The 16,257-nt window shown below is 46.3% G+C and overlaps 1 protein-coding gene across 1 annotated transcript in view; it reads right to left on the bottom strand.

Annotated features, from left to right (window-relative positions):
- LOC118379281 (uncharacterized) overlaps positions 1–16,257 on the bottom strand; it is a 57,925-nt gene that overhangs the window by 7,697 nt on the left and 33,971 nt on the right. Inside the window, exons 5-12 of the mRNA XM_052477451.1 lie at positions 9,572–9,730; positions 8,733–8,853; positions 8,091–8,137; positions 5,742–5,830; positions 5,335–5,508; positions 387–688; positions 183–318; positions 81–114 (exon numbers count right to left, since the gene is read on the bottom strand). Of these exons, the coding sequence (XP_052333411.1) occupies positions 488–688; positions 5,335–5,508; positions 5,742–5,830; positions 8,091–8,137; positions 8,733–8,853; positions 9,572–9,730 (791 nt within the window). The 3' untranslated portion in view covers positions 81–114; positions 183–318; positions 387–487. The remainder of the gene's footprint in view (positions 1–80; positions 115–182; positions 319–386; positions 689–5,334; positions 5,509–5,741; positions 5,831–8,090; positions 8,138–8,732; positions 8,854–9,571; positions 9,731–16,257) is intronic.

The raw sequence follows: 16,257 nt of genomic DNA, 5'->3' as shown, positions 1-16,257 counted from the left end.
ATATTACACCACCTACTGTATATCTTAAAGACTGATATTACACCACCTACTGTATATCTTAAAGACTGATATTACACCACCTACTGTATATCTGAAAGACTGATATTACACCACCTACTGTATATCTTAAAGACTGATATTACACCACCTACTGTATATCTTAAAGACTGATATTACACCACCTACTGTATATCTGAAAGACTGAAATTACACCACCTACTGTATATCTGAAAGACTGAAATTACACCACCTACTGTATATCTTAAAGACTGATATTACACCACCTACTGTATATCTGAAAGACTGATATTACACCACCTACTGTATATCTGAAAGACTGATATTACACCACCTACTGTATATCTTAAAGACTGATATTACACCACCTACTGTATATCTTAAAGACGTTCTAACAACAACAATGCATTGTCTGTACTGCATTGCATTATGGGAACAGTAGGCTTTGTCGTCTACACATAGCAGCCACCTACTTGTTCCTTTGAGCGCCTGCATCTCCTATGGTCTCTCTGAGGCTCTCTAGACTGTGTCTCTTGTCCCTGAGCAGTCTCATAGCCAGCCCCAGGCGCTGCTCCAGCTCAGGGAAGCTCAGGGCCGACGTGTCCACCTCTACACCCATGCTCTTCAGCTCCGAACAGAACGCTACCAGGCCGTGGTGGATCTCCTGCACCTGAGGTGTCAGAAAGAGGAGTCAACAATGAATGAAAATACCCCTAGATGCTATGCTATGCTTAGTTAAGCTATGTTATGCTATGCTTAGTTATGCTATGCTATGCTTAGTTATGCTATGCTTAGATATGCTATGCTTAGTTAAGCTATGCTTAGTTAAGCTATGTTATGCTATGCTTAGTTATGCTATGCTATGCTTAGTTATGCTATGCTTAGATATGCTATGCTATGATCTTTATGTACATAATCTTTACCCCTTTACACTTGTGTATAAGGTAGTAGTTTTGGATTTGTTAGCATCTAGCTAAGGTTGGTTATTACATTTACATTACATTTAAGTCATTTAGCAGACGCTCTTATCCAGAGCGACTTACAAATTGGTGCATTCACCTTATGACATCCAGTGGAACAGTCACTTTACAATAGTGCATCTAAATCTTCAAAGGGGGGGGGGGTGAGAAGGATTACTTATCCTATCCTAGGTATTCCTTAAAGAGGTGGGGTTTCAGGTGTCTCCGGAAGGTGGTGATTGACTCCGCTGTCCTGGCGTCGTGAGGGAGTTTGTTCCACCATTGGGGGCCAGAGCAGCGAACAGTTTTGACTGGGCTGAGCGGGAACTGTACTTCCTCAGTGGTAGGGAGGCGAGCAGGCCAGAGGTGGATGAACGCAGTGCCCTTGTTTGGGTGTAGGGCCTGATCAGAGCCTGGAGGTACTGAGGTGCCGTTCCCCTCACAGCTCCGTAGGCAAGCACCATGGTCTTGTAGCGGATGCGAGCTTCAACTGGAAGCCAGTGGAGAGAGCGGAGGAGCGGGGTGACGTGAGAGAACTTGGGAAGGTTGAACACCAGACGGGCTGCGGCGTTCTGGATGAGTTGTAGAGGTTTAATGGCACAGGCAGGGAGCCCAGCCAACAGCGAGTTGCAGTAATCCAGACGGGAGATGACAAGTGCCTGGATTAGGACCTGCGCCGCTTCCTGTGTGAGGCAGGGTCGTACTCTGCGGATGTTGTAGAGCATGAACCTACAGGAACAGGCCACCGCCTTGATGTTAGTTGAGAACGACAGGGTGTTGTCCAGGATCACGCCAAGGTTCTTAGCGCTCTGGGAGGAGGACACAATGGAGTTGTCAACCGTGATGGCGAGATCATGGAACGGGCAGTCCTTCCCCGGGAGGAAGAGCAGCTCCGTCTTGCCGAGGTTCAGCTTGAGGTGGTGATCCGTCATCCACACTGATATGTCTGCCAGACATGCAGAGATGCGATTCGCCACCTGGTCATCAGAAGGGGGAAAGGAGAAGATGAATTGTGTGTCGTCTGCATAGCAATGATAGGAGAGACCATGTGAGGTTATGACAGAGCCAAGTGACTTGGTGTATAGCGAGAATAGGAGAGGGCCTAGAACAGAGCCCTGGGGACACCAGTGGTGAGAGCGCGTGGTGAGGAGACAGATTCTCGCCACGCCACCTGGTAGGAGCGACCTGTCAGGTAGGACGCAATCCAAGCGTGGGCCGCGCCGGAGATGCCCAACTCGGAGAGGGTGGAGAGGAGGATCTGATGGTTCACAGTATCGAAGGCAGCCGATAGGTCTAGAAGGATGAGAGCAGAGGAGAGAGAGTTAGCTTTAGCAGTGCGGAGCGCCTCCGTGATACAGAGAAGAGCAGTCTCAGTTGAATGACTAGTCTTGAAACCTGACTGATTTGGATCAAGAAGGTCATTCTGAGAGAGATAGCGGGAGAGCTGGCCAAGGACGGCACGTTCAAGAGTTTGAGAGAAAAGAAAGAAGGGATACTGGTCTGTAGTTGTTGACATCGGAGGGATCGAGTGTAGGTTTTTTCAGAAGGGGTGCAACTCTCGCTCTCTTGAAGACGGAAGGGACGTAGCCAGCGGTCAGGGATGAGTTGATGAGCGGGGTGAGGTAAGGGAGAAGGTCTCCGGAAATGGTCTGGAGAAGAGAGGAGGGGATAGGGTCAAGCGGGCAGGATGTTGGGCGGCCGGCCGTCACAAGACGCGAGAATTCATCTGGAGAGAGAGGGGAGAAAGAGGTCAGAGCACAGGGTAGGGCAGTGTGAGCAGAACCAGCGGTGTCGTTTGACTTAGCAAACGAGGATCGGATGTCGTCGACCTTCTTTTCAAAATGGTTGACGAAGTCATCTGCAGAGAGGGAGGAGGGGGGAGGAGGATTCAGGAGGGAGGAGAAGGTGGCAAAGAGCTTCCTAGGGTTAGAGGCAGATGCTTGGAATTTAGAGTGGTAGAAAGTGGCTTTAGCAGCAGAGACAGAGGAGGAAAATGTAGAGAGGAGGGAGTGAAAGGATGCCAGGTCCGCAGGGAGGCGAGTTTTCCTCCATTTCCGCTCGGCTGCCCGGAGCCCTGTTCTGTGAGCTCGCAATGAGTCGTCGAGCCACGGAGCGGGAGGGAGGACCGAGCCGGCCTGGAGGATAGGGGGCATAGAGAGTCAAAGGATGCAGAAAGGGAGGAGAGGAGGGTTGAGGAGGCAGAATCAGGAGATAGGTTGGAGAAGGTTTGAGCAGAGGGAAGAGATGATAGGATGGAAGAGGAGAGAGTAGCGGGGAGAGAGAGCGAAGGTTGGGACGGCGCGATACCATCCGAGTAGGGGCAGTGTGGGAAGTGTTGGATGAGAGCGAGAGGGAAAAGGATACAAGGTAGTGGTCGGAGACTTGGAGGGGAGTTGCAATGAGGTTAGTGGAAGAACAGCATCTAGTAAAGATGAGGGCGAGCGTATTGCCTGCCTTGTGAGTAGGGGGGGAAGGTGAGAGGGTGAGGTCAAAAGAGGAGAGTAGTGGAAAGAAGGAGGCAGAGAGGAATGAGTCAAAGGTAGACGTGGGGAGGTTAAAGTCGCCCAGAACTGTGAGAGGTGAGCCGTCCTCAGGAAAGGAGCTTATCAAGGCATCAAGCTCATTGATGAACTCTCCGAGGGAACCTGGAGGGCGATAAATGATAAGGATGTTAAGCTTGAAAGGGCTGGTAACTGTGACAGCATGGAATTCAAAGGAGGCGATAGACAGATGGGTAAGGGGAGAAAGAGAGAATGACCACTTGGGAGAGATGAGGATCCCGGTGCCACCACCCCGCTGACCAGAAGCTCTCGGGGTGTGCGAGAACACGTGGGCGGACGAAGAGAGAGCAGTAGGAGTAGCAGTGTTGTCTGTGGTGATCCATGTTTCCGTCAGTGCCAAGAAGTCGAGGGACTGGAGGGAGGCATAAGCTGAGATGAACTCTGCCTTGTTGGCCGCAGATCGGCAGTTCCAGAGGCTACCGGAGACCTGGAACTCCACGTGGGTCGTGCGCGCTGGGACCACCAGATTAGGGTGGCCGCGGCCACGCGGTGTGGAGCGTTTGTATGGTCTGTGCAGAGAGGAGAGAACAGGGATAGACAGACACTTTTTTAAATTTTTTTTTATTTCACCTTTATTTAACCAGGTAGGCTAGTTGAGAACAAGTTCTCATTTGCAACTGCGACCTGGCCAAGATAAAGCATAGCAGTGTTACATAGTTGACAGGCTACAGAAGAGGCTACGCTAATGCAAAGGAGATTGGAATGACAAGTGGACTACACGTCTCGAATGTTCAGAAAGTTAAGCTTACGTAGCAAGAATCTTATTGACTAAAATGATTAAAATGATACAGTACTGCTGAAGTAGGCTAGCTGGCAGTGGCTGCGTTGTTGACTTTGTAGGCTAGCTGGCAGTGGCTGCGTTGTTGACACTACACTAATCAAGTTGTTCCATTGAGTGTAATAGTTTCTACAGTGCTGCTATTCGGGGGCTAGCTGGCTAGCTAGCAGTGTTGATTACGTTACGTTGCGTTAAAAGAATGACAATAGCTGGCTAGCTAACCTAGAAAAATCGCTCTAGACTACACAATTATCTTGGATACGAAGACAGCAAAGACAGCTATGTAGCTAGCTAACACTACACTAATCAAGTCGTTCAGTTGAGTGTAATAGTTTCTACAGTGCTGCTAATCGGTGGACGTTTGCTAGCTGGCTAGCTGCTGGGCAGAGCAGTGAAGACTACGTTAGGACGACGAAATACGATAATTACGCAATTATCTTTGATACAAAGACGGCTATGTAGCTAGCTAAGAAGAAATTGCTAAGATTAGACAAATCAAACCGTTGTACTATAATGAAATGTAATGAAATGTAATGAAAAAGTTATACTACCTGCGGAGCGAAATGCGGATGCATTGTCGGAACTAGAAGCACAAGCATTTCGCTACACTCGCATTAACATCTGCTAACCATGTGTATGTGACAAATAACATTTGATTTGATTTGATTTTTGATTCGTTATGCTATGCTATGCTATGCTATGCTTAGTTATGCTATGCTTAATATAATATAATATATGCCATTTAGCAGACGCTTTTATCCAAAGCGACTTACAGTCATGTGTGCATACATTCTACGTATGGGTGGTCCCGGGGATTGAACCCACTTCCCTGGCGTTACAAGCGCCATGCTCTACCAACTGAGCTACAGAAGGACCACTATGCTTAGTTATGCTATGCTATGCTATGCTATGCTATGCTTAGCTATGCTATGCTATGATTAGTTATGCTATCAGAAGGCTACCAGGCAACATGAGAAGAAGAAGATCAAGAGTTAGTGGTGGGTCGTCACCATCTCACCTGTAGGATAACGTTTTGTAGAGAGTCCACCTGTTGGTTGAGCTCCCGGATCTTTTCCTCTTTACCTGGCAGGCTGACCACCTGTATCGGCTGTATCTGGCGGTTCTGACTGACATGTCCGTTGTCATGGTAACCATTAACACCAGGGGTTGGGGCCTTGCTTACACTTTTAGACTTCGCCAGTTGGAGGGACAGAGTTTAAGAGCAACTTATTAACTTGTCACTTGTATAGTCGCATCTTCTCTTTGATGTATTGGAGCTGGGAGTAGACTACAGAACCAATACTGTAACTTGTAAGTGGACATGATTGTGAGTATTGCAGTGATGTCTGGCACAAGAACAAGCTATTGTGCGTGAAAGCCAGATTGTACATTCTATGCAACAATGTTACTGGGTTCAGTGTTTACTTTTTTGCACAGCTGCAGCTCTAGTTGATGGTTCTCGGAGATCACCAGATCAGATCCATGTTGGTCTGGTATCAGCTCCTCTGAAGAACCTTCAAAGCACAGACAAACATGATTTATTGTCACATATCAATTATACATTCAATGATAAAGTATGGGCATAGCCCTAACCTGGTCCAAGATCTGTGCGGTCTTGCCAACTCCTATAGTCATTGTCTATGTTTGGCGTGTAACAATGAAAAGAAGTTGAGAATACAGTACAAACAGATCTGGGACCAGGTCAAGTCAAGTTGAGTAAATTAGAGTAGAGTAAAATTGAATAAGATAAAATAGAGTACAGTAGAGTAGAACAAAGTAGAGTGCAATAAAGTGGAGTACGGTAAAGTAGAGTAGAATAAAGTAAAGTAGATTACAGTAGAGTACAGTAAAGTATAATAAAGTACAGTAGAGTAGAATAAAGCAGAATTCAGTAAAATAGTGTAGAGTAGAACAAAGTAGAGTGCAGTAAAGTAGAATAAAGTAGAGTAAAGTAGAGTGTGGTAAAGTAGAGGACAGTAAAGTCGAATGCAGTAAAGTATAATAAAGTACAGTAGAGTAGAATAAAGCAGAATTCAGTAAAATAGAGTAGAACAAAGTAGAGTGCAGTAAAGTAGAGTAGAATAAAGTAGAGTAGAGTAAAGTAGAGTGTGGTAAAGTAGAGTACAGTAAAGTAGAGTAGAATAAAGTAGAGTAGAGTAAAGTAGCGTGTGGTAAAGTAGATTACAGTAAAGTAGAGTTGCATAAAGTCGAGTAGAGTAAAGTAGTGTGGTAAAGTAGAGTACAGTAAAGTAGAGTAGAATAAAGTAGAGTAGAGTTAAGTAAAGTAAAGTAGAGTGAGGTAAGGTGGTAGAGAGGACATCAATATACAGTAGATTGATACAGTAGAGGACATCAATATACAGTAGAGGACATCAATATACAGTAGATTGATACAGAAGAGAGGACATCAATATACAGTAGATTGATACAGTAGAGGACATCAATATACAGTAGAGGACATCAATATACAGTAGATTGATACAGTAGAGAGGACATCAACATACAGTAGATTGATACAGTAGAGAGGACATCAATATACAGTAGAGAGGACATCAATATACAGTAGATTGATACAGTAGAGAGGACATCAATATACAGTAGATTGATACAGTAGAGAGGACATCAATATACAGTAGAGGACATCAATATACAGTAGATTGATACAGTAGAGAGGACATCAATATACAGTAGAGGACATCAATATACAGTAGAGAGGACATCAATATACAGTAGATTGATACAGAAGAGAGGACATCAATATACAGTAGAGAGGACATCAATATACAGTAGATTGATACAGGAGAGAGGACATCGATATACAGTAGATTGATACAGTAGAGAGGACATCGATATACAGTAGATTGATACAGTAGAGAGGACATCAATATACAGTAGAGGACATCAATATACAGTAGATTGATACAGAAGAGAGGACATCAACATACAGTAGAGAGGACATCAATATACAGTAGATTGATACAGTAGAGAGGACATCAATATACAGTAGAGAGGACATCAACTTACAGTAGATTGATACAGTAGCGAGGACATCAATATACAGTAGATTGATACAGGAGAGAGGACATCGACATACAGTAGATTGATACAGTAGAGAGGACATCAATATACAGTAGAGGACATCAACATACAGTAGATTGATACAGTAGCGAGGACATCAACATACAGTAGATTGATACAGTAGCGAGGACATCAACATACAGTAGATTGATACAGTAGAGAGGACATCAACATACAGTAGATTGATACAGCAGAGAGGACATCAATATACAATAGAGAAGACATCAATATACAGTAGATTGATACAGGAGAGAGGACATCGATATACAGTAGATTGATACAGTAGAGAGGACATCAACTTACAGTAGATTGATACAGTAGCGAGGACATCAACATACAGTAGATTGATACAGTAGCGAGGACATCAACATACAGTAGATTGATACAGTAGCGAGGACATCAACATACAGTAGATTGATACAGTAGCGAGGACATCAACATACAGTAGATTGATACAGTAGCGAGGACATCAACATACAGTAGATTGATACAGTAGCGAGGACATCAACATACAGTAGATTGATACAGTAGCGAGGACATCAACATACAGTAGATTGATACAGTAGCGAGGACATCAACATACAGTAGATTGATACAGTAGCGAGGACATCACAAATCATTCTCTCTCTGTGATCTGCTCTAGTGTACAGTATGATGTTAAATGATGATTGACAAACCAACAAACGCAGCTAGTACCATTTATGGTGAACTCCATCAGCTGAGAGTTCCTCTGGACCATCGGGCTTTGGCAACCATTACAGGAAGCAACCAAAAGAAAAAAGGAAATATATATTTACAATATAGAAGAGAATTATGGGTTAGTCCTGATAATGGGTAGACATTCTGTCACGGTTTTCTAATGGTGAAGGAGAGTTGGACCAAACTGCAGCGTGTATATTGCGATCCATGTTTAATCACACAACGTAACACGAATCCAAAACACAAACTCTACAAAACAATAAACGTAGTGAAAAACCGAAACAGCCTTAACTGGTGCAAACTAACACATACTAAGGACATCAAGACACTCAGGACAATCACCCACAATACAACCAAAGAATATGGCTGCCTAAATATGGTTCCCAATCAGAGACAACGATAAGCACCTGCCTCTGATTGAGAACCACTCCAGACATCCATAGACTTTGCTATATAACCCCACTAGCTATATATTATTATTATTATTATTATTATATTAGCTACAATCCCAAATACATACACACCAAAACCCAAAGACAAAACACACCACAGTACAAAAACTCCATGCCACACCCTGGCCTGACCCAATACATTAAGAAAAACACAAGATACTTAGACCAGGGCGTGACACATACATACCTGAACTTGAAGGAATTCATCGGATTCATGTTGAGGCAGCTTTTTTGCAGAGAGGACTTTGATTTGCTCATATTCACTAACGCTGCTGTGAATTTCTCTACGTCGTTAGGATCCGAGGTTTCTACAGGGAAGAAAAATACACTGCTAATGAGGGAAATGCTTGTTATCCAGTGTGAAGTACTCGACGGAGGATTTTGCAGAGTAACATTAAAAACGCTTTGATAATCTGAAAAAACGGAATAGATATGCTCTCTCTCTCTCTGCTCTCTCTCTCTCTCTGCTCTCTCTCTCTCTCTCTCTCTGCTCTCTCTCTGCTCTCTCTCTCTCTGCTCTCTCTCTGTCTCTCTCTCTCTCTCTCTCTGCTCTCTCTCTCTCTCTCCCTCTACCTTTCCCTCTCTCTCTCTATGCTCTCTCTCTGCTCTCTCTGCTCTCTCTCTCTCTCTCCCTCTACCTTTCCCTCTCTCTCTCTATGCTCTCTCTCTATGCTCTCTCTCTCTCTGCCCTCTTTCTCTCTCCCTTTCCCTCTCTCTCTCTCTCTCTCTCTCTCTCTCTCTCTCACTGATCTCTCTCTATCTGCTCTCCCTCTGCTCTCTGCTCTCTCTCTCCCTCCAAATCAATCATTATTTGTATTACTGATGACTGACATACTATTGAGACAACACAGTCAACAATAAAAATCAATCATTATTTGTATTACTGATGACTGACATACTATTTGAGACAACACAGTCAACAATAAAAATCAATCATTGTTCGATTGATAGATAGATCGTATAATCGATTAACCAATTGATCGACAGATTGATTGACCGACTAATCAGCTGATTAATGCATCATACCCAGTAGTAAGTCCAGTCTCTGTGAGGTCATGGATGGTGGGTGCAGTTCTCTGTAGACGGCTGACAAAAGCTGCTCTCTCTCCTGCAGGCTGGAGATGTGAAGGACATCGAGGGTGGTGAGGTCTATGGAGGCTATATCAGCCCCACACAGCTCTGCCTCTGTCAGGGTCAAAGGTCAGTGGACTTAAGCCTGGAATACATTGCAAGTTTGCTCTTGGAGTTCCATCATTGGATCTTACTTTGTCAATTTAATATAACAAGCTTATAGCCTACATTAGGCACACAAGTTCATTTATTTCAATGTTTTCAAGAAGTAAAACAAATAGTCTAATGATTTCATTAAATATTAAAAGCCACACAATACAGGCTTTCAATCCACAACAAGGATGACTTCATATGTCAAAGTAGGCCCTCCCCCGATAGCTTAGTTTTGCCGGGTGGCCAGCACTAGGAAAAGTCTTGGTGTTTCCAAACTTCTTCAACGCTGCAGACATGTTTTGGTATCCTTCCCCAGATCCGTGCCTCGACACAAACCTTCCCCAGATCTGTGCCTCGACACAATCCTTCCCCAGATCTGTGCCCCGACACAATCCTTCCCCAGATCTGTGCCTCGACACAAACCTTCCCCAGATCTGTGCCCCGACACAATCCTTCCCCAGATCTGTGCCCCGACACAATCCTTCCCCAGATCTGTGCCCCGACACAATCCTTCCCCAGATCTGTGCCCCGACACAAACCTTCCCCAGATCTGTGCCCCGACACAATCCTTCCCCAGATCTGTGCCCCGACACAATCCTTCCCCAGATCTGTGCCCCGACACAATCCTTCCCCAGATCTGTGCCCCGACACAAACCTTCCCCAGATCTGTGCCCCGACACAAACCTTCCCCAGATCTGTGCCCCGACACAATCCTTCCCCAGATCTGTGCCCCGACACAAACCTTCCCCAGATCTGTGCCCCGACACAAACCTTCCCCAGATCTGTGCCCCGACACAATCCTTCCCCAGATCTGTGCCCCGACACAAACCTTCCCCAGATCTGTGCCTCGACACAAACCTTCCCCAGATCTGTGCCCCGACACAATCCTTCCCCAGATCTGTGCCCCGACACAATCCTTCCCCAGATCTGTGCCCCGACACAAACCTTCCCCAGATCTGTGCCTCGACACAATCCAGTCTCGTAGCTCTATGGACAATTCCTTCAACCTCATGGCTTGGTTTTTTGTTCTGACATCGGCTGTCAACTGTGGGACCTTATATAGACAGGTGTGTGCCTTTCCAAATCATGTCCAATCAATTGAATTTACCACAGGTGGACTCCAAGTTGTAGAAACATCTGAAGGATGATCAATGGAAACAGGATGTACCTGAGCTCAAATTCGAGTCTCATATCAAAGGGTCTGAATACCTATGTACATGAAACATCTAAAGGATACTTATATACATGAGGTAGGTCAGTTTTTTATTGATAATACATTTGCAAAAAAAAAAAATGTTGTGTTATGTTCTGTTAATTACTGATGTCCCCTTTAAGGATGGAGCGCCCTTGGTCATGCGCAGTATTGTTCTATGTTATTCTGGTACTAACTAGTTTGAGTAAATGTGAAGCTCCAGTTCAATTGCTTGTATTCAGAGTCTTTCTTATTACATAAATAAGTACTAAGTGTTAAGACACTACATTTTGCTTAATCATTATGGGATATTGTGTGTAGATTGATGAGGATTTGTATTTATTTAACGTTATGGAGGGATTATAAATCACTGAAAAGAAGCAGACATCTCTCTGCCCAAAGAGGTTCTACTGAACTACAATACTACAGTCGTGGCCAAACGTTTGGAGAATGACACAAATATTAATTTTCACAAAGTCTGCTGCCTCAGTTTGTATGACGGCAATTTGCATATACTCCAGAATGTTATGAAGAGTGATCAGATTAATTGCAAAGCCCCTCTTTGCCATGCAAATGAACTGAATCCCCCCAAAATATTTCCACTGCATTTCAGCCCTGCCACAAAAGGGCCAGCTGACATCATGTCAGTAATTCTCACGTTATTAACACAGGTATCAGTGTTGATGAGGACAAGGCTGGAGATCACTCTATCATGCTTGTTGAATTCGAATAACAGACTGTAAGCTTCAAAGGAGGGTGGTGCTTGGAATCATTGTTCTTCCTGTGTCAAACATGGTTACCTGCAAGGAAACACATGCCGTCATCATTGCTTTGTTCAAAAAAGGCTTCACAAGCAAGGATATTGCTGCCAGTAAGATTGCTGCCAGTAAGATTGCACCTAAATCAACCATTTATCGGATCATCAAGAACTTCAAGGAGAGCGGTTAAATTGTTGTGAAGGCGGCTTCAGGGCGCCCAAGAAAGTCCAGCAAGCGCCAGGACCGTCTCCTAAAGTTGATTCAGCTGTGGGATTGGGGCACCACCAGTACAGAGCTTGCTCAGGAATGGCAGCAGGCAGGTGTGAGTGCATCTGTACGCACAGTGAGGCGAAAACTTTTGGAGGATGGCCTGGTGTCAAGAAGGGCAGCAAAGAAGACACTTCTCTCCAGGAAAAACATCAGGGACAGACTGATATTCTGCAAAACGTACAGTGATTGGACGGCTGAGGACTGGGGTGAAGTAATTTTCTCTGGTGAATCCCCTTTCCGATTGTTTGGGGCATCCGGAAAAAAGCTTGTCTGGAGAAGACAAGGTGAGCGCTACCATCAGTCCTGTGTCATGCCAACAGTAAAGCATCCTGAGACCATTCATGTGTGGGGTTGCTTCTCAGCCAAGGGAGTGGGCTCACTCACAATTTTGCCTAAGAACACAGCCATGAATAAAGAATGGTACCAACATCCTCCGATAGCAACTTCTCCCAACCATCCAGGAACAGTTTGGTGATGAACAATGCCCTTTTCAGCATGGTGGAGCACCTTGCCGTAAGGCAAAAGTGTTAACTAAGTGGCTCGGGGAACAAAACGTTGATATTTGGGTCCATGGCCAGGAAACTCCTCAGACCTTAATCCCATTGAGAACTTGTGGTCAATCCTCAAGAGGCGGGTGGACAATCAAAAACCCACAAGTTCTGACAAACTCCAAGCATTGATTGCATTGATTGTGCAAGAATGGGCTGCCACCAGTCAGGATGTGGCCCAGAAGTTAATTGACAGCATGCCAGGGCGAATTGGAGATGCAAAAATTGCAAATATTGACTCTTTGCATCAACGTCATGTAATTGTCAATAAAAGCCTTTGACACTTATGAAATGCTTGTAATTATACTTCAGTATTCCATAGTAACATCCGACAAAAATATTCAAAGACACTGAAGCAGTAAACTTTGTCAAAATTAATATTCGTTTCATTCTCAAAACCTTTGGCCACAACTGTATATCAGACTGAAATGTTATGGCTGTTGGCCATTTATCTTACAGGAGAAATTGCAACAATAAGGACAACTCTGAAAAGAGTGCTGCTCAATCACAGACTGCTCACCCCTGCTCAATCACAGACTGCTCACCCCTGTTCAATAACAGACTGCTCACCCCTGTTCAATCACAGACTGCTCACCCCTGCTCAATCACAGACTGCTCACCCCTGTTCAATCACAGACTGCTCACCCCTGTTCAATCACAGACTGCTCACCCCTGTTCAATCACAGACTGCTCAACCCTGTTCAATCACAGACTGCTCACCCCTGTTCAATCACAGACTGCTCACCCCTGTTCAATCACAGACTGCTCACCCCTGTTCAATAACAGACTGCTCAACCCTGTTCAATCACAGACTGCTCACCCCTGTTCAATCACAGACTGCTCACCCCTGTTCAATCACAGACTGCTCACCCCTGTTCAATAACAGACTGCTCACCCCTGTTCAATCACAGACTGCTCACCCCTGTTCAATCACAGACTGCTCACCCCTGTTCAATCACAGACTGCTCACCCCTGTTCGATCAGACTGCTCACCCCTGTTCAATCACAGACTGCTCACCCCTGTTCAATCACAGACTGCTCACCCCTGTTCAATCACAGACTGCTCACCTCTGTTCAATAACAGACTGCTCACCCCTGTTCAATAGCAGACTGCTCACCCCTGCTCAATCGCAGACTGCTCACCCCTGCTCAATCGCAGACTGCTCACCCCTGCTCAATCGCAGACTGCTCACCCCTGCTCAATCGCAGACTGCTCACCTCTGTTCAATCAGACTGCTCACCCCTGTTCAATCAGACTGCTCACCCCTGTTCAATAACAGACTGCTCACCCCTGTTCAATCACAGACTGCTCACCCCTGTTCAATCACAGACTGCTCACCCCTGTTCAATCACAGACTGCTCACCCCTGCTCAATCACAGACTGCTCACCCCTGTTCAATCACAGACTGCTCACCCCTGTTCAATCACAGACTGCTCACCCCTGTTCAATAACAGACTGCTCACCCCTGCTCAATCACAGACTGCTCACCCCTGCTCAATCACAGACTGCTCACCCCTGCTCAATCACAGACTGCTCACCCCTGCTCAATCACAGACTGCTCACCCCTGCTCAATCACAGACTGCTCACCCCTGCTCAATCACAGACTGCTCACCCCTGCTCAATCACAGACTGCTCACCCCTGCTCAATCACAGACTGCTCACCCCTGCTCAATCACAGACTGCTCACCCCTGTTCAATCGCAGACTGCTCACCCCTGTTCAATCGCAGACTGCTCACCCCTGCTCAATCGCAGACTGCTCACCCCTGCTCAATCGCAGACTGCTCACCCCTGCTCAATCGCAGACTGCTCACCCCTGCTCAATCGCAGACTGCTCACCCCTGCTCAATCGCAGACTGCTCACCCCTGTTCAATAACAGACTGCTCACCCCTGTTCAATCACAGACTGCTCACCCCTGTTCAATCAGACTGCTCACCCCTGTTCAATCACAGACTGCTCACCCCTGTTCAATCACAGACTGCTCACCCCTGTTCAATAACAGACTGCTCACCCCTGTTCAATAACAGACTGCTCACCCCTGTTCAATAACAGACTGCTCACCCCTGCTCAATCGCAGACTGCTCACCCCTGCTCAATCGCAGACTGCTCACCCCTGCTCAATCGCAGACTGCTCACCCCTGCTCAATCGCAGACTGCTCACCCCTGCTCAATCAGACTGCTCACCCCTGTTCAATAACAGACTGCTCACCCCTGTTCAATAACAGACTGCTCACCCCTGTTCAATAACAGACTGCTCACCCCTGTTCAATCACAGACTGCTCACCCCTGTTCAATCACAGACTGCTCACCCCTGCTCAATCACAGACTGCTCACCCCTGTTCAATAACAGACTGCTCACCCCTGTTCAATAACAGACTGCTCAACCCTGTTCAATCACAGACTGCTCACCCCTGTTCAATCACAGACTGCTCACCCCTGTTCAATCACAGACTGCTCACCCCTGTTCAATCACAGACTGCTCACCCCTGTTCAATCACAGACTGCTCACCCCTGTTCAATAACAGACTGCTCACCCCTGTTCAATAACAGACTGCTCAACCCTGTTCAATCACAGACTGCTCACCCCTGTTCAATCACAGACTGCTCACCCCTGTTCAATCACAGACTGCTCACCCCTGTTCAATAACAGACTGCTCACCCCTGTTCAATCACAGACTGCTCACCCCTGTTCAATCACAGACTGCTCACCCCTGTTCAATCACAGACTGCTCACCCCTGTTCAATCAGACTGCTCACCCCTGTTCAATCACAGACTGCTCACCCCTGTTCAATCACAGACTGCTCACCTCTGTTCAATAACAGACTGCTCACCCCTGTTCAATAGCAGACTGCTCACCCCTGCTCAATCGCAGACTGCTCACCCCTGCTCAATCGCAGACTGCTCACCCCTGCTCAATCGCAGACTGCTCACCTCTGTTCAATCAGACTGCTCACCCCTGTTCAATCACAGACTGCTCACCCCTGTTCAATAACAGACTGCTCACCCCTGTTCAATAACAGACTGCTCACCCCTGTTCAATCACAGACTGCTCACCCCTGTTCAATCACAGACTGCTCACCCCTGTTCAATCACAGACTGCTCACCCCTGTTCAATCACAGACTGCTCACCCCTGCTCAATAACAGACTGCTCACCCCTGCTCAATCACAGACTGCTCACCCCTGCTCAATCACAGACTGCTCAATCAGACTGCTCACCCCTGCTCAATCACAGACTGCTCACCCCTGCTCAATCACAGACTGCTCACCCCTGCTCAATCACAGACTGCTCACCCCTGCTCAATCACAGACTGCTCACCCCTGCTCAATCGCAGACTGCTCACCCCTGCTCAATCGCAGACTGCTCACCCCTGTTCAATCGCAGACTGCTCACCCCTGTTCAATAGCAGACTGCTCACCCCTGCTCAATCGCAGACTGCTCACCCCTGCTCAATCGCAGACTGCTCACCCCTGCTCAATCGCAGACTGCTCACCCCTGCTCAATCGCAGACTGCTCACCCCTGCTCAATCAGACTGCTCACCCCTGTTCAATAACAGACTGCTCACCCCTGTTCAATAACAGACTGCTCACCCCTGTTCAATCACAGACTGCTCACCCCTGTTCAATCACAGACTGCTCACCCCTGTTCAATCAGACTGCTCACCCCTGTTCAATCACAGACTGCTCACCCCTGTTCAATAACAGACTGCTCACCCCTG

This window comes from Oncorhynchus keta, chromosome 24 (genome assembly GCF_023373465.1).
Source record: "Oncorhynchus keta strain PuntledgeMale-10-30-2019 chromosome 24, Oket_V2, whole genome shotgun sequence".
Lineage (NCBI taxonomy): Eukaryota > Metazoa > Chordata > Actinopteri > Salmoniformes > Salmonidae > Oncorhynchus > Oncorhynchus keta.
Note: the sequence above shows the minus strand (reverse complement) of the source record. Positions and strands in the feature narration are given on the sequence as shown.